The sequence below is a fragment of the Mauremys mutica genome, chromosome 1 (genome assembly GCF_020497125.1).
Source record: "Mauremys mutica isolate MM-2020 ecotype Southern chromosome 1, ASM2049712v1, whole genome shotgun sequence".
Lineage (NCBI taxonomy): Eukaryota > Metazoa > Chordata > Testudines > Geoemydidae > Mauremys > Mauremys mutica.
The window spans coordinates 197853401-197872989 of record NC_059072.1 but is presented as its reverse complement, the minus strand read 5'-3'; the positions used below and the strand labels follow the sequence as shown (position 1 = coordinate 197872989).

At 41.4% G+C, this 19589-nt stretch overlaps 1 protein-coding gene across 1 annotated transcript in view; it reads left to right on the top strand.

Annotated features, from left to right (window-relative positions):
* TIAM1 (TIAM Rac1 associated GEF 1) overlaps nucleotides 1-19589 on the top strand; it is a 248546-nt gene that overhangs the window by 145216 nt on the left and 83741 nt on the right. The window contains exon 4 of the mRNA XM_045002300.1: nucleotides 5733-6709. Coding sequence (XP_044858235.1) covers nucleotides 5744-6709 — 966 coding nt within the window. The 5' untranslated portion in view covers nucleotides 5733-5743. The remainder of the gene's footprint in view (nucleotides 1-5732; nucleotides 6710-19589) is intronic.

Here is a 19589-nt window from a genome sequence, read left to right as displayed (position 1 = left end):
ATTACTGTCCTGGTCAGGTGGTCGATAATAGATCCCTACTGTTATATTTTTACTAGAGCATGAAATTTCTCTCCATAGACTCTCTATGGAACCTGTGGATTCGCTTAAGATTTTTACTTCATTTGAATCTACACTTTCTTTAACATATAGTGCCACTCCTTCCCCTGCACGGCCTGTTCTGTCCTTCCGATATATTTTGTACCCCGGAATGATTGTGTCCCATTGATTGCTCTCAGTCCACCAGGTTTCTGTGATGCCTATTATATCTATATCCTCCTTTATCACAAGGCACTCTAGTTCACCCATCTTATTATTTAGACTTCTGGCATTTGTGTACAAGCACTTTAAAAACTTGTCCCTGTTTATTAGCCTGCCTTTTTCTGATGTGCCAGATTCTTTTTTATGTGACTGTTTATCATCTGATGCGGCCCTTACATTATACTTCTCATTCCTCTGCTCCTGACTATAACCTGGAGATTCTCTATCATCAGACTCTCCCCTAAGAGAAGTCTGTGTCCGATCCACACGCTCCTCTGCAGCAGTCGGCTTTCCCCCATCTCCTAGTTTAAAAACTGCTCTACAACCTTTTTAATGTTTAGTGCCAGCAGTCTGGTTCCACTTTGGTTTAGGTGGAGCCCATCTCTTCTGTATAGGCTCCTCCCATCCCAGAAGTTTCCCTAGTTCCTAATGAACGTGAACCCCTCCTCTCTGCACCATCGTCTCATCCACGCATTGAGACTCTGAAGCTCATTCAATTAATAAGCTAACAATAGCAACTGTTTGTCTTCTTAATGTCTGTGTATAACTCCCATTAATATTACTTATGTTCTGATTTTGAGACAGGTTATTTTATGACTACTTCAAACACAGTTTATTCTGACCTGGCTCAGTCCTGCATACTCTTACTTAAGATCAGACCCTGCTCTGATTGAAGTCAATGAGATTAGGAACAGGACTATTTAAATCATCGTTACTCACTTGAGCAGTGACTCAGGGCTAATCGTGTAAGCAATGGTTTGCAGGATTGGGAGACTTTCATTGTTAAGTAAAACCCAAGTGTCCTTCAACTAAGCAGATAATGGTCAATTTCTTACTTGGGAGCATGATGTTTCCTGTCAGTATCTAGCACATACTTTTCATCATGTGAAACAGGTTGGTAAACATTCCTGTGAATGTCTATGTTCATATTCCCAAGGATGTTAGTGCTAAGAAAACCATTATCGCAGGTGCTGAGTTTTTATCTGTGTAGAAAATGCATTACTCTTTGCATGAAAGCATTTTCTAGCCATCTGTTTTACTCACAGAATACAGGCTTATCCTCTTGTTTCTTTTCTTTGCAAAATTTTTTGTTTGTTTTCAATTTTGCATGATTGTGTCCATTAATGTTACATTGGGACTGTGGCACATGACAATCGTTTGCTGAACTGATAAGAGTGCTGTGCATCCGGTTGCTCTGTTCATTGAGCAAGTGATGCGTTTGCTGGTCTCTGGGGGGCTGAGTCTTTGTACTTTGAGTGGTACTAAGAACTTTCTGGCCTTTCTGCAGATTTGTGTCTTTAGTTAGAGAGCTACTCTTTTCAATCATGTTTTAAACGTAAAAATCTTTAATTCTTCTCAAAATGACACCAAAATGGTGGTTATCTTTCTTGATAATGGGGAAAATGACAGTGTAAAGATCTGCTTCTGCAGCCAGTGAAAATCCTTTTAAATGAAATTGTTGTTAGCAAGCGTTTTAAAGTCAGTGCAGCAAAAACCTTTCCCCTAGAGATTTCCTTCTACAAGGCTTAGAAGTGAGATCTGTTTTAGACCCAAGCTGCAAAGACAAAAGGGCACCTTTGTGCTACCTGAGTTGCATTTAAAGGTTTTGGAAACAAAAGATAATGTAACTAACATTCATGTTCTGTCCTGACGAGATCAGAACAATCTGGAATAACACTTACGCTTAAGACTCAATTTAAATAATAAACCCTGTTCTTCAGCGGTTGATAACTCTATCATTTTAACATACATTGGGCTAAAATTTGCTGAGTGCATTTGTTTTTCTAAACTATGGGTAAATCCCTGGCCTCATAGGGTCTGTCTACACCACAATTAAAAACCTGGCTCAGGCTAAGGGGCTGGTTAATTGTGGTGTAGATGCTTGGTTTCGGGCCTGGGCTCTAGGACCCTGTGAGGTGGGGCGGTCTGGCTCGAGCTGCATAGAGGTCAATGGGAGCTTTGCCATTTATTAAGTGAGTCGGGGATCTCACTCCATGTGGTTTAATTCCCTCGGTCATATTTATTTTAGATACAGAGATGTCAGAATGTTTTAGGTAGTGCCCATCCCCCTTTCTACCCACACAGATTTTTAGCAAGTCATAACTAAAACGTGACATAACTATGGAGCTAGTTACACCTCTACCCCGATATAATGTGACCCGATATAACACAAATTCGGATATAACACGGTAAAGCAGCGCTCCGGGGGAGGGGCTGCGCACTCCGGCAGATCAAAGCAAGTTCGATATAACGTGGTTTCACCTATAACGCGGTAAGATTTTTTGGCTCCCGAGGACAGCGTTATATCAAGGTAGAGGTGTAGTTGAATAGGGAAACTCAAAAGCATACTAGCTCCTATTTTGACCATTTTCCAAAGCATCCGCAAAAAAAAAATACAGCCTCACCACAAGTATTTGATAGTACCTAGAGCAGAATTGTAAGTGTGAACATTTATCAGAATTGATTCAGTAGTTTCTGTGTAATCTATGTGAGGTTAAATAGGTTCTGTGCAGTAGCTGATATTGTGTATTCAGATGGTTAATGCATATACACAATCATATTCATTCCATGAGCATCTGATTCAATAAAGTATGGCACATGCTTATAATGAAGAAACCCACTGCCCTTAGGACTAAACCCCACCCCCGTTATCTTGCTTTCTAGACACCATTTGCTGTTTTTCTCAAGTCTAATATAGCTGCCTCAAAACCAGAAAGTCTTTGCCCTGTGATCCCTCTTAAAGAATTGTGTTTTTTTCTATATGTAAATAATTGTAAACTATTTTCTTTGTGTTTGTGTATTTATTTTCATATTAAATTTTGTACGATTTTGTATTTTAGTACATACTTGACTTTGCTCCTGGCCAAAACAGCTACTTTTCTTTTAAAATTTAAAACAGAGGTTATTTATTTCATAATTTTATATCTATGCTGCAAACAGTGCTATTATCCAGTTACAATAATACTATAATTGTTCTTTTCTGGTCTTGAGTCTGGTCTTACTTATGTCAGGGTAATGCTGGTATAACTTCATTGACTTCACTGAGTTACACTAGCCTACATGAGAAATGAATAGGCTGCGGGGGGGGCAAATTCTTCCTTGGACTTATCAGCTGAATTACACCAAGAATGAATTTAGCTGTTATGTTTGCAAAAGCCCTTGCACAGAGGCATTGGTGGAACCTCCTACAAGATGCATCTGTTCTGTCCTTTTGGGTCTCAGGGAGCCTGGTTTAAGTAGTTTTTAGCATTTTTGGAGAGGATGCTGAGTGGATATGACTCCTAACTCAGTTTTTGATGTCCAGCGAATGTCTTTACAAGTCTCATTACCAGCATGTCAAAATAAGATTTAAAAAAAATGATTTTTTTTAATGCTTTGGTCATGTAACTCACACATTGGAATCCGAGTTACTGTTGTTATTTCTTATTCTACATATACTGAAAAACTGTGATATAGTATCTTACATACTAAAAATAACCCAAAGAAAACTAAATACAATGGTATATTTAATGATTGTTGAGGCTTTAAAACTTATAGAAGCAAAATAATGGTCTAAAGCTTGTCTAGATGTAATGAAGCACACACCTAGGACTGACTTTTTTGAAGGCTTTTATTGGGGATCTTCAGCCCTGTTTCTTAAAGCATTGTGCAGGTATTTAGCTGCAAATTTCCCCTTAGTCAGCAGGAGTCCTGTTGTTACAACTCTAGGTACGACTTTGAAAAGTGACCTGTAATGTTATTATCAAGTAACCTTGTCACGGTTGTTAGGCCTAGAAATTGACCTGCTTTCCTTGTGACTCCCTGACAGCACACCAGAGCATGTTCCCTCTGAGAGGGAATGGCTTGGAAGCACCAGTTTGCAGGATTCTGGGAACATTAGTGTGCTCTTTTTTCTCTTTCCTGGTGCAAGGACTGGCTTACATTTTTTTTCAATCATTGGTACAAAGTATTAGAATGAGTTATGGGCCTCAATGAGGATCTCCTTAGAACAGAGCTTGTAGAATGTGTTGCTCTGCAGAATTGCATTTTGATGCCTTGGGTGCCAGTAGTGGGATTGATAATTACAAATGTGACTCCATTAGATTTTTTTTTCAATAATATATGATGTTGCTCAAAGAGTAGAAATACAGAATCTCTCCCCTTTAACCATCCTCTGGTAGGAACCTAAATATATATAATTTTCTGTTCTTTTAGTGTAGAGCAGGGGTAGGGCGGAACGTGAGCTGATTTTCAGTGGCACTCACACTACCTGGGTCCTGACCACCGGTCCGGGGAGCTCTGCATTTTAATTTAATTTTAAATGAAGCTTCTTAAACATTTTAAAAACCTTATTTACTTTACATACAACAATAGTTTAGTTATATATTATAGACTTACGGGAAGAGACCTTCTGAAAACATATGATTGGCACATGAAACCTTAAATTAGAGTGAATAAATGAAGACTCGGCACCCCACTTCTGAAAGGTTGCCGACCCCTGGTGTAGAGCATAGGTTCTGACCCAGGGGGTCATGAACCGGTATTAGGAGGGTGCAACCACCCTGCAATTCAATATTGCTAAATGAGGGAGTCCTGCTTCAGTGAGAGGGGATTCTGGTATGGAAATGAGATGTTAATTTTTACAGTTTACATTATTGGCCAATGTTGCATTGAGGATTAACTGATTTTAATAGATTTAACTGATGTGTGTAAAACTGCGATTACCAATTTACTTTCATTATAAATTGGCTCACACTCAAAGCCACATTCAGGGCCAGGTTCTCCTCTGATCTACATTGATGCAACCCCTGGATTCAGTGAGTTACTCTTGGTTTATATCAGGGTAACTGAGGCCCTGGGTTCATACCTTGGAAAACTTCACTGGATTGTATTTGAGTTCACAAGTGATGTTGCAAACTGATTACATTTTATTATTGATCATCAGTGTTAAAATAATTCTTGTTAGTTGCAACACATGTTTCAGCAGATGTACATAGATCAGTGGTTCCCAAACTTGTTCCACCGCTTGTGCAGGGAAAGCCCCTGGTGGGCCGGGCCGGTTTGTCTACCTGCCGTGTCCGCAGGTCCAGCTGATCGTGGCTCCCAGGGCCCGGAGCATCTGGAAGCGTTGCAGGCCGAGGGACATACTGGCCGCTGCTTCCATCAGCTCCCATTGGCCTGGAGCAGCAAACCACGGCCAGTGGGAGCCGCGATCTGCCAGACCTGCGGACGCGGCAGGTACACAAACGGGCCCGGACCGCCAGGGGCTTTCCCTGCACAAGCGACAGAACAAGTTTGGGAACCACTGATATAGATCATAGATACATGACGACATGTATCTTTTAGCACTACTTCTGGATGAGAGAGTCTAGATTCCTTTTAAGAAACAATCTCTTTCCTTTGTACAATCCATGAGAGCTACTGACAGGCATATTATATATATTGATACATATATTAGTTGAAAGTTTAATATTTCCTGTTCTTTAATCTTGCAGACCTTAAAACCATGGGAAACGCGGAAAGCCAAAATGTAGAGCATGCATTGTATGGAGACAAGCACGCCAGCCTGGGACGGAAGCACACATCACGCTCACTTCGCCTTTCAAATAAAACTTCTCGACGGACCAGACATGCTTCTTCAGGGAAGGTTATCCACAGGAACTCAGAAGTGAGCACCCGATCTAGCAGTACTCCTAGCATCCCCCAGTCACTGGCAGAAAATGGCCTGGAGCCTTTTAACCAAGAAGCCAATTTAGAGGACTTTGGAAGCCCCATTTGGGTGGACAGAGTGGATATGGGCTTAAGGCCTGTTTCTTACCACACCGATTCTTCTGTTACTCCTAGCGTGGACAGCAGCACAGTTCTCACGGCAGCCTCAGTGCAGAGCATGCCAGACACAGAAGAAGGCAGACTTTATGGGGATGACACTACATTTTTGGCCGAAGATGGCAGACAGCATCGATATTCAACAAACGGGACAACTTTTATGGAAACTGCAAGCTTCAAGAAAAAGCGTTCAAAATCTGCAGATATCTGGCGGGAGGATAGCTTGGAATTTTCGCTCTCTGACCTCAGCCAAGAACATTTAACAAGCAATGAAGAAATCTTAGGTTCAGCTGAGGAGAAGGATGGTGAGGGGATGCGAGGCACAGAAGCAAGCAACAGTCCCCAGCAGCTGGTCACCTGCCAACGTGCCAATTCTATGAGTGACTTGTATTCTCCCAAGAACTCAGGTGCTACAATAAATGGAGGCCCACGAAATACCTTTGGGGCTTATTGTCGGAACTTAGTGTCTGATATTCCAGATATTGGAAACCATAAGATGGCATCAGCTACAGCAGAGGATACTCCTTCCTACAGTAATTACAATACACTCCCCTGTAGAAAATCTCATTGCCTTTCAGAAGGTGCCACCAACTTACAAATCAGCCACAGCAACAGCATGCAAGGCCGAAGGGCAAAAACTGCTCAGGTAATGCAGTTTTACTCTATTCCATTTAAACTTTTTGAAACTCTTTTTTAAGTACATGAATTTGCTAAACAGAAACAATGTTCTTTATTTAGGTCACGATCACAGATGTTTCAAGTAGACTGCGGTATATTGGCAGCTCAATGTATGTTCTGTTTCCCTCCAGGGGGGAGTGGAACGAGTGCCTTCAGGAATGGGTGTACTTTCATGAATGGTCTGTTCATAACTCATAGCTCCATTTCAATCATGAGGGGTGGGGGAGACGGGTGGTTTCCACTCCTTCGAGTCATTTCTCTGTGGGAAGGAGAAATCTGCAGTTTGCAGAGAGATAGGAAGATGATTCTGTTTATTTGGTGGTGCTTTTAGGGTTTCTGGTCAGAGCTTGGTCTCTTACCATTCCTCTCATGGAACTCAAGTGCATCATCCCCATGTCGCACTTTAGCTATAATAGCCAGGAGCAAAAGAGGATCCTTAGGTCCATCCCACCCTTCCATGTTCCAATGCTGCTTCCAAGCCTCTCACCAGCCTGATGGGAAGTACTGAGAATTCACCCTTGCCCCTCCCCAACCCCCATCCATCAAAATTGCCCCTTGGATTGAAGCTCCCCCGCTACTTCCATTGATCTAAATGCCTGAATTTCAAAGCCCTGCAAAACATCACTCAGAAAACAGTGCTCTTCAATGGGAAGAGGTTGGGAGTCCTGGGAGCACTTGGTCTGCTTGTACTCACCTATCAGGGATTGAAAAAGGAGGGGGAATAGTCACTGCACCAGCCAAGGAAGAGGGTGGTGGAGGAAGCGCAGCTCCCCCAAGCCAGGGAGAGCACAAGATACAGAGCTGTGCACTGTCCCCCGACACCCGAGTCCTTTAACCCGTGGATCAGAGTTTTGGTTTGGCTCTTTATTGTGTTTGTTGTGTTGTTCTGTTTGAATGTTTCACTGTGTTAGCTGTGACACATCTGCTTGAGTTACGTTGCATTGGCCTGTGCTGCATACAGCAGCACATTGCATGTGGTAAATAGCACAGTATCCCTTACAAAAATAGAAGTAATGCAGCATCAATGCCATGCATGTGCCATATGCAGCCATTGCAGGTGAAATATATTTGAATGCAGAGTGCATTTGGCACGCTGGCCCTTCTTTGAGGGGTGGCATGACTCCAAAATAGAAGGTTGATTATAATGTCTTCCCTGCTATGTATCTGCTGTCTGTGGGCATTGGATCGGAAGCAGAGCCAGTAGACAGAAACAGAACAGTCTGAGAAGAGCCTGACCAAATGGGTCAAGCTTTGCTCTAGATGACATGCTTTGGTGACTACCCTGATTTTACTATATGTTTTAATTTCAGTATGTATGTGGCACAGAGCACTCTTCACATCTTGTGACCTAGGGGAAAAAAAAAAGCACTTTGAATGAGTGTGGGAGACTGACAGATTTGCATCCTGATGCTGAACTGAGCTTTTGGCAGCACACCACTTCAAGGGAGATTAGATCTGACAGCAATAGCCAGGCGGGTCACAGTATACTGCAGTGTAGGTGTTGGGATCTGTTAACATGATGGGTCAATGAGAGGGCCACTAGAACGTGAAATGAACCCCAACCGAGTGACTGAAGGAAGGGCATTGGTTGGCACTAACCTGCAGAAGGTGACTGAAGGTGGGTTGTTGTATTAGTTGAAGATGTACTGCTTCTAAATATAAACATGACGTTCTAAAACAGATGCTGCAGCTTCTCACAGCAGAAGCTTTGTACTTCAATATAAGCTCTAGATTTTTGGAGGCATTTTTTGTAATAGCACAGAAACTCTTCACATTCTCAACAAGGATAGCACCAGATGAAAAAGCAACAACAGGAAGCAAGAAACAGGTTGCCATTTAGGAATAATAAACAAAGCATTTTTTATTCATCCAAAGAAAATTGTTAGGTTCAACTTCTGCCTTACAGTTCTCTTCAGAGTGTATTTGAAAAGGAGAGCGACGCAGTTGGTAAATGCTGAAGTATTTTTTCTCCCCAATGTTTATCATGCCATTAGAATATCCCCTTGAGGTACCTGATGAAAGTAATGCATTTGAGTCTCATTTCACTGGACGTAGCCTGTGACATCATGTCAGTAGCTTGTATCACTAGACAGATCTCTTCCAATTTCAGACTATTGATCTAAAGAGACTCAGCAGCAATTATTTCAATAAATAAACTAAAATAAACAAAATTAAAAATCTGAAAGGGTTGGCATACCCTCCAGGACCCTAACCCCAACAGCATGCAGTAAAGCTAAGGTTTATTTTTAGCAATAATCTTTGTTAGTCCAGACTTGTCTGTGGTGAGACCAGGAAAAAGGTTTTAATATGTTGCTTTATTTATAAAATACAGCAAAAAGGAAACCGCAATGGAATATAAAATGAAAGAGCTACTTCCTTGGTGAGTCTGATGAGATAGCTTTGGGGGATGGAGGGAAAGGAGAATTGTGGAAACACTAGGAATCTATGAATCAGAGGACCTTTTATGGTCCCCATTACTGTTGTATCTGAGTGCCGCACACAATCTGTAGTGTATTTATCCTCACCATGCCATTGTGAGGTAGGGTAGTGCTAGTGCTGTCATTCCTGTGGTACAGGTGGGGAACTGAAGCCCAGCAAGACTGAGAGATTTGTCCAAAGTCACACAGGAAACATGTGGAGGAATAGGGACTTGAACCCAGGTTTCCTAAGTCTGTGCCTTAACCACCGGACCCTCCTTTCTGTCAGGTTTTTTGCATTATAATTGCATAAGTCTTAGCACATTTTTCAGAGACTCCTTTTTCAGACACTTGCAGGTTTTCCATTCTCACCTGCTTTTATGATAACGGTGCCCAAACTCATAAGGTCCTGAAAGACTTTGGCAGGAAGCTCTTGTGAACACCCCAAACTCCCCAAGAGATCACTAGGAGTTGGAGATGCTGAGCACATGAGGGCTGAATTCTGCCATTGTTATGCATGCACATCTCCTACTGCATGTACATTGGCAAGGTTTACTCTTAATTTTTAACATAATCCAAGTTTTCAAAAGTGTCTGGTGATTTTTGTGAAACTCTGTTTTGGGGTGTTCATCCTGAGACATCTTAAAGGAGCCTGCTTTTCGAAAAGTGTTGAGCACTGTTGTCTGAAAATCATATTGCTTTAAGACATCTCAAAACAACCGAGGCGCCTAAGATAATTTTTTAAAAAGCAAAGCCATATATTTTTCAGGCTAACACTTGAGTCACAAGTTCTTTTGGTAGGCCTGGCAACAATTATGTTTTTGTGAAATGTGAAAAGGATCTCTTTATCTGCCTCTTATTTCAGGAGAGAATAAACAAATTAAATGAATTTTTTTCAGTTTCTAGCAAAAGAAACAAAAGGTCAAACCTTAAAATTGAAACGTGGGAGTCACTTTTCTTTAATTGGGAGCTAGAACCTTTCAGCACTGGAGAGACAATTAGTTTCAATACGTACAAGCAATTAATTTTCAGAAAGTGGCTTTGGGGCACCCACACAGTAGTTCTATTTTTCCTTAACATTATAGGTTCAGTTCTGCTGAATCAAGACTTCCAGCAGAGCTCTGCTGAGATCCTACTGGGCTTTTGGAACTGATGTGATGTAGGTGGAAAAAGCTTACTTGGTTCGTATTGTCACCCATTTCTGCTTACAGGAAGGCAAATTGCTGTTGTACACAGCTTATATCCCATCTGTCCCTCCTTCTACCCCGCTCCCCCGAGTTTCAACTGAAGTTTTTGAGAACCCCCAGAGTGTTAGGTTTTTTTTTGTTTTTTTTTTTTACTGAAATCCAAATTGAATGGAGCAATTATGTTGTGTCCAGCCTGTATGTAAACATCTGCTGAGATTAGAACTACTTTTTTGGACCTGTTTTAGGCAGATGGTCTCTCCCTCCTTCCTTTTGTGGATTTTCATCCAGAATATAAATCTTGTGATCAATAGTTCATTCGCTATTGATAGCCCTTATAAATATCCCTGAAGTATAATTAGGGAGAGGAAGCAATTACCTTGAGATATGGTTTTTGTACCATCTCCAACGTGTCCCCTCTACCTGATCACCATATAAAATTTGTAGTGATACTTTAGATTGAAAAATATAAATGTTGTGGGGGATGGTGGTTGGCAGCCAGTGACCACTGAAGTCTCTGGTAAACCTGAGGGCTTCCTACACTGATGTTGGGTAATTGGTTTCAGATGAGACCCCGGGTGCTCTCAGTTTCCAGGCTGAGGTTATGTCTACACTACACAGCTTTTTGCGACATGACTGTGTTGCTATAGCCGTGCTGCTAAAAGTCGTGCAATTTAGCTGCTGTTTGTCGGCTCTCCTGCTGACAAAAAACTTCTATCCCCAACGAGCGCTCTTGCCGACAACACGCCATTCACACTGGCACTTGTCACAGCATAACTTTTGTCTTTCAGGGAGTGGCGGGGTAACACCTGAAAGATGAAAGATTTGTCATTCCATTGCCAGTGTAGACATAGCCTGAGAGCTAGTCAAGCCTCAATAAGAATGTAAGCTGTCTTTTTTTTTCCAGCAAGTGATCACCATTTGTCTGAAAACCATATATGGAGTATGGACTGACTGTTTCCATTTTTAAAAATTATAACTAATGGTCAGTAATCCAAGAGGTACTTATGGCCACATGTGGTAGCAGGATGGGTCCTTGTCCTCTTGTGACTGCTCCACAAAGAGGTTTATATATCTGTTACTGCTTACAGTTGATGGCATAGTCCTTAAGTTCAAGCAGTAGAGACTCATGCTTTTAACACTGAACGTTCTGCTTTCAAACACTCTGCTGGCCCAGGCTGGGCCATTTACGTAGGCAGTGAGCTATTCCTTGACTCTAGGGAATAATAAGTCTCCTTTCAACATCTGTAGTGCATTGTTTGTTATAAAATTAAATAGGAAGAGAGTGAACAAATATCCCTCTTTAACCCCGTTGGACACTGAAAATTTCAGTGCTGAACCCAAACCTTGTTGGGTCTTGACACATTAAAAACCTTTTAGTCACTTTTGAAAATACCTTTGTTTACATTTTTAAGTCTCTGCAGGGATTCTGCTAATGGACTCTAAGCCATTTCCCTGTGGAAAAGTTGTAGAGAATGCAATAGGGATGAAACCAGTTGGGTTCGATACGAATTAAATCGGGCTGTATAGAAATCACTATAAAAACAGTTTATTAGAGAATTATAGCTGTCCTATAGTTTTGTTTGTTTGTTTTTTGTACCATCCCATAGAATTCTGTGCCAGGTATCTAATTTTTCATTACATTCTATAGCATGGTTAAAAAGAAAAACTGTAGAAAGATTACAATTTTCTATTAAATCGTGTAATCCACAAAGGATATGTATACATCAGTTCATAGTCTAGTTTAATATTAGAAAGAAGATTCCAAACATATTCTTAGTCCAGCTGATGTCAAATGGGAGAACAGAAAACAGTTATAATTTAATGACACACAGTAAGGGAGAAGTATGTGAGAAGTGTAAGTTAGTGGCTTTCTCTCATCATTCTGTCCTACTATGTACCTTGCAATTTCAAATGCTGGCTGAGCAAAGTTCTGTGGTTAATTCTCATTCTGCAGAGTTGCTTCTTCGTTCATCCTAATGCCATTGCACAAAGGTCTCAGAAATATCCCTAACCATTCTCAGAATGAATGGGACTATATAATATGTTGGGTCTGACCATTTTAGATATTTTAAAGCAAACAACAGCCAGAGGCCGTTCCCAGCACACACTCATATGCCCATGTGCTACAGGAAGGATCTTGGGAAAGTTTTTTGGATCCTTGGGCAAACTTTGTAATATTCTTCTGAAAATTCTTGTGGATTCTTTTTCTCCCTTTGTTCAAAGTTAGTAGAAAGAAAATCAACAGCTGTACGATCTGATCTAGTTCCATTGTCATATTTTTTAACACTAGGACTGCGAACATTTATACATTTGAAGTACTTTTGCAATCCCAATAATTGTAATCTTGATAGGCTATATTGTATGCTTCTAGTTTCTAGGACTTCCCATGTAAAAACCAGACAGTTGCCACAGCTGACCATCTGAGGGACTGCGCTTACTTAGCTGGATGTAATTTGCAATAGTGACACTCTGCACTTGAGTGTTTCTTCATTGAAACCTTTCTTTTCAGAATGCTTCAGTGTATTATCCTATGACCTAGTTATCATCCAGCTTTGCAGACATTTTCCTGCCTTGTTCAGTTATGTAATTGTTCAGGTGAACTCCCAAATAACTTGCTTTGATTTTGATTTGTTTTTCTAGTTTACTTTTCTTTTTTTTTCTCCTCTGCCCCCTCAGTGACATTTTCAAGGAATTGACTTTTAATTAGAGTAAATAAATCTAACCCCGCGTTTTTACTTCATGGAGTTCGATGAAGCATTTTACTGTTTATTTAACTCCAGTTTGGTCACAATACCCTTGTGTTTTATGCTTAGCATTATTTCCTAATCGGAATTTTCTTCATCTGGGTGGACCACTGGGTTGTAAGAAAGGTGAGTTTTGAGGGGCTAGTTCAGCATGTCATCCACAAGCAAAAGGGTTAAGAGCCACAGTCCTCAAGAACTCTAAGATCTGGGTGTGGAGACTTTCTCTGCCGCTATTGACAGCAGAGAGAGGACTGTCTGTATGACTCTTTGAGGGTATAGAAAGACATTGTAATGTAGTCCTATGTAGAGAGCATTGCAAGAATCAGACTTTACTAGGTTACCGTCTTATTCTGCCACCTTTACTCATGTCCTGCTGAAATCAGTGCCGAAGCCATGAAAAGACCACTTGTACATAAGATTCCACGGTAATGCTCCACACTACTACTGAAGAGTCTATTGTCCTGTTATTATGTGTTCCAGAATCTATGCTCTCATTTTTAAACAAGAAAAATTGTAGCCCATATATCTGCGAAGGAAAACTTCAGCATATGAGCGGAGTCTAACCTGATGGAGCAGTGTCCTCCCAAGTCTGCAAACAGCCTCAAACAATAGTGTTTAGCAAATGTGAGCTGCTCCAACTATCTGGGCTTGAATGCTGAAGCCGAGTAGAAGCAATTTGAATGTCAGCCTTATTAACTACTTCACTGCTGATCATTTTGCCAGAGATATTCAGCCAATGTGCTTATTTAACATGGCTGGCGGCAATAGGCACCTGGTTGCTGTTGATTTTTGCTGAGGCAGGAAAAGGAGTTCAAGTCCCCCTGCCCACAATTTATAGACTAGGCCAATCCATCCCACAAGGGGAGCTGGGAAAGAGGCTATGTGTCCACTTGCCATTCTCAACTGCTTTGTGGGTGCACAAAACAGCAAACCACTTCCTACGCTTTCCTGGGGCAGAAATCCCCACTGTCTCTTACCCAGCTGTCAAAACATCCAGCTTCCCCACTGACAGCCTTTCCCTGCTGTTATGCATTGTCAGTACAATATTCTGCAGCATGCTGAAAGGGGAGAATGGGGGGAGAGGGGCAGTGAAACATAAATTGAATTGACTGAAAAAATAAACATCGCAAGGAATATTGTACTGACTGTTATGCTTTCCATATTTAGTTCAATAAAAATCTCCATTTTTTAATTCAGCAGAACTGGCCTCAAAAGTTTTCATTTGCCTCACCTGCATATAACAGAAACCAGGGTGGCTTGCTGCAGAATTTAGGTCCAGCCGAGTCCTTGGTTATATCTTGGCCTTGATTATATCTTGTCATCCCTTCTATTCAATGTGTATACAAGGCAATTGGGAGAGAGGGGAACACATATAGCTGTAACGTCAGGGAGCCATAATCTAATGATGATCAGCTCTACCACTCCTCTACACTGAATCCATATCCTACCGTCTTTCCGCTCTGCCAGGCTATGACCAAGACTGGACAGAAACCACCTGACTGTAACTCAACCCTGTCAAGATACAAGTCGTGTTTGTTGGTATGGAAAGAATCTAGAGGAGTAGGCTAATATCTAGTTATCTAAAGATTCTTTCAAGGAAAGAAAAAAAGTGCCATCCTACTGAATCATTTCAGACAGCATCAATAGGATCAGATTTGTAATGCCATCTTTCAAATTTTGCAATTTCTAATTTTGTAATTTCTGAAGCACTATTGCACAAGCACATGGTATTTGATGCACAAGAATGAAGGTCTAGAGCTTCTCTTAGGGTTCGTCTATACTACCCGCCGGATCGGCGGGTGGTGTTCGATGGATCAGGGATCGATTTATCGTGTCTCGTCTGGACGCGATAAATCGATCCGCTAATCGATGCCCGTACTCCACCTCGGCAGTAGGAGCAAGCAGAGTCGACGGGGGCGCCGCGGCAGTCGACTCGCTGCCGTGAGGACAGCCAGGTAAGTCGAACTAAGATATTTTGACTTCAGCTACGCAAATAGCATAGCTGAAGTTGCGTATCTTAGTTCGAACCCCACCCCCCTAGTGTAGACCAGCCCTTAGATGTCAGCATATGTAAACTACTGGAATTTCCAAAGGCAACAGACTCAATAATTTTGTATCAGTGTGTAAAGCAAACGTAGCTTGTCACTATACCTCATTCTGTAGTACTTTATAGGGCACTTCCACAGAACATATACAAAGAAACCTTTATTTTGCCTTTCACTACCAAGTTTGATCTGTGGATGCCAATTTAATTCTTTTAAGCCTAGTAGATGTCACAGATCTACATATGTCTTCTGAACATTCTTCAGTATCAACTCCCAATTTTTGGTTGAGATGGTCTATCCAGTATTCTGATCTCATATTGCACTCATGTCAATGTCCTCTCACTCTTAAGCAATTTATATAACATAAGCTTGATGCAGCTTGCTTTCCATTAGCTTTCAAGAAAGACTGTGTTCCTCCCAGTGTGGGTGATTCACAGGGATACCTTCAAGTTTCTCTATTGCTGCTTTAATACATTTTCTCTAAGTCAGATAAGAATAAAATCCATAATTTACCTATAGTTTCTGAAAGATTTTGAGTCGTTTCCTGGCAAACACATCTTCTAAAATGTTGATTGCTTGCATGCCTCAAGTTTCTCGACAATGGATTTTTTTATTCATTTGGAGGGCAGGATTATGCTACAGTGGGGCTTGAGCAAAGCAACATGAGCAAACCAATAGAACCATTAGCAATTAAAATTCAACAATACCCTAAAATTGTACATAACTTGTTAGAGGCATTAATTTGGCAAGCACCAGAGAAAGATATAAAATGGAATGGGTGCCCAATAAAACTGAGAGGGTGCCCTTATGACCTAATGATAATCTTCTGTCCAGCGCTAAGGTGTATCATCATCTGATGCCCTCTGTTTTACTGGGCACCCATTCCATTTTAATATCTTTGTCTGGTGCTTGCCAAATTTTTAGGGTACTGTTGAATTTTAATTGCTAGTGGTTCTGTTGCTAAACACAAAGAGGAGTGGACAACAATGGACACTTCTGGTGGGAGCCTCTTCAAAGAATGAAACCCTCCAACCAGTGCCCATTGAACTTGGTTCACTTGTAAAGAGTGATTCACATCCAAGTGAAGAAGAAATTGTTTAGGGATGTAAGAGTCGCCATACTGGATCAGACCGGCAGTTCTTCTATCCTTTCTTTGATGGGGCCAACATCAGCTGCTTCAGAAGAATGTGCAAGCAATCTTGCAGTAGGCAGTTACAAAGATTTTTCCTAATCCCCAGTAGTCTGAGGTTGACTTATTCTCTGAAACGTGAGAGTTTATATGTCTTCTGAACAAATCAAGGATTTTCAAGAAATGTGGCCATGCTGTATGATCAAATGTATCTTTGGCATCTGAGTTTGCAGACACTACAGTATCTTGTTAACTTGCTTGCTTAACATTGTATAATAGCCCTATCATACTCTCTGCTCCCAGCTTACTTTATTTGAAACCTGATTCGTATGTATAGTATTACATAACTAGATTGCTAATATTTTCACTAAGTCTTGGTTTATCAGTGATATTGGTCTGTGTCTTTAACAAAGCAGTGATACTCTCACTTCATTATGCAGGGCTCTTATGAAGGTTATTCGTATTGTCTCTGCTAGGGAGTCTTCTTGCTGGTCTTCAATCAGCATTGGTAACAACAGCTAAACGTATTTGATCTAACTGTAGATTTTAAAATTCTGTAGTGAATCTATCTGGCCATGCATCTCTTCACACCCCACCCCCTTAATAGACAACGCTATAGTCTGCGTAGCCTCTTCTCATTCAGTCTGGGTGTTTAAAACCAATGTATCCTCAGATGTGAATGTAAGCAAGTACTTCCATCATCCTCTGCATCTGCAGATGCATGGAAGTTCTGGTAAAAGCCTTGGACTGTTAGGTTAATAGCTATTGACTTGCTAAGCAGAGTACTATTTTTATCCTAGATGGCTGCACTGCTCCTGCTGGATTCTGTTGTTTTCAATATATAGGCTAATAACTCTCCGGCCTTCTCTTCATGCTCCAAATAGCAAAAATTTAGTCAAAAGGGCAAACTCATAGATGTCTGTATTTGTTCGGTTCATATTCTTTATGGATTAGAACCTGTTCTGGTTCTGAGATTTAAGACATGAACGTTTGTTCCGTTGAGCTCCTTGATCTCTCTGCCTTCAAGGAGATAGCTTGCTCTCTTTCTCTGAGACAAAGCATACGTTCTTCCCCAGGTCTGTAGGTAGGCAAATAAAAGTGGAGAGGTGGTGGGATGGCAAAACAGATTTTGGCCCGAGTCTTCCAATGAACTTCCTGCATGTGCTTCCCCTGTGATTCTGCCTGGGTGCAGGTCTGCATCTGCTTACAGGGAACCTAGTTGCAGGACTGGGAGCTTAAATTGGGGATTTCCCTGGCAAAGAGTAAACTATCAGGTGCCATTCCTGCATTTTAGAAGATTTTAGACAAGGATTTTAGTCAGAACCTAAACAAACTCCAAGAGAAACAAAAAGAAGCCCTATAGTGGTATTTGTGTAGAGTTCTAGAATAAATTTGCCAGTGGCAAATTATACTCTGTTAAAACAGCAAAAAAACATAGGCTCCAAAGGAACATGCAGTGTTCTCATCAGATACCTCCTACCTTTGGTAATGTGGTCAACACTTTGCTGGATCAGTCCCTAAGAGCAGTGGTGGGTTTTTTTTTTGTTTTTGTTTTTTCCTTCCAGTTACAAAGAATCTAGTCATGAGCTGGAGACATGAATTCCAGAGAGAACATAAAATCCCTATGTAGTGTATGTCGTAACCTGTCAATTCCAAATCTGGTCCCTGGTAATTCCTTTTACCCAGGAATGAAATGTGCTTCTGTGCTTTAAGTGCTAACCTGTGATATTAGAATGCCTCCCTGGCCCTTCCTGTAACACAGTGGTCTCCAACGCACTGCCCGCGGGCGCCGTGGCACCTGCCGAGGCACTTTTATGCACCTGCCTAGTGCCCAGCAGGGGAGAGACGCCGCGGCCCCCGCCTGCCGGGGACAGAGAACTCCGAGGCTTGCAGGCTGCGGGCGCTGGTGTTCTCTGTCCCTGGCAGGCGCGGGGCTGCGGGCGCCAGTGTTCTCTGTCCCCGGCAGGCACCAGGCCGCGCCTTCTCTTCAGCTTCGAAGCCGGAGAGAAGCCGCGGCCCCACCCCTGCTGGGGACAGAGAACTCTGGGGCTGCAGGCTGTGGGCACCGGTGTTCTTGGTCCCTGGCAGGTGTGGGGCCGCGGCATAAGCCGGAGAGAAACCGCGGCCCCGCGCCTGCCAGGGACAGAAAACTCCGGTCTGCAGGCTTCATTCTATGTTAAAGTAAGAATAATAAATATATTTGGGCCAGCAGTTCAACAATGTTTAACTTTTTAAAAATAAGATGAAAACTGTTTGATATTTATTTTGTAAAAACTCCTTAATTTTTCTTACAGGTAGATAAAAAAGAGCAAATTCACATGGTAAGGTGAAAGAGTAATTGCTGAATAATTTAATTAATACATTTTACATGTAAAATTACTCTTTTTATCTTATGGATTCATATATTATGTATATTAAATATGATGTTTTTCGTATTATTTAATGTACAAATACAAAATAAGCCTTGAAAAATTGTTGGCGCCCGCCACACTCTTCTGAAAACATGAATGTGCTACTGGCCACAAAAAGGTTGGGGACCACTGCTGTAACAGATCCAGAACTCTGATAGTCTCCCTTTAAGAGGACATTAGTGTCACCATAATTCTGGGTGTTAGGCTGGTGTTTGAGCAATTGTGAAAGAAATGTTGAGTATTCTTTAATAGAAGCATACAGGAGTGTCCTTTAATCTGTGTAATGCACAGCAGTCACCACATTTCTTGGCCAAAATTTTGAAACGTGGGTGCCTAAAGTTATATTATCTGTATTAGATGATCTATCCAGTTGGAGCCATGGGTGCTCACCATTCAAGCCAAAATGTTAGTTTGGTGCCTAACTTTAATCACCCAAGTTGGACATTTTTTCTATTATTCCTTAATCAAAACCCATCTGTCCTTCTCCACTTGATACAGCGGACAACACGTTCAATCTCTAATTCTCCCCTTCCCCCCCACCATCCCCGAAAATGCATAATAACCCTCAGTGACTTTCTGACTTTCTGCTGAACTCTTTAATTGAGACCCTGTTAGTGTGCAGATTATAACATTTCAAGGTGTCATTAGAAAATTTCATGTGACACTCTCAAACTGATTATAACCCTCTGATGGGAACCAGCAGACAGTACAGTATAAGGCCCGAAGGCAAAAAACCTGTCTGATGAATGCTCTTAACTTTACTAACCTATAGACCAATTGTCTTATACAGCAGACTGTTTAAGATACTCGTCTCGCTAAATGTGACATTGTAATTCCTAAAGGCGAACGGTACTGGATGAATATCAACTGGCAACAAGTTTTGATCTATTCTCCCTTTTATGTATTTGGATTCTA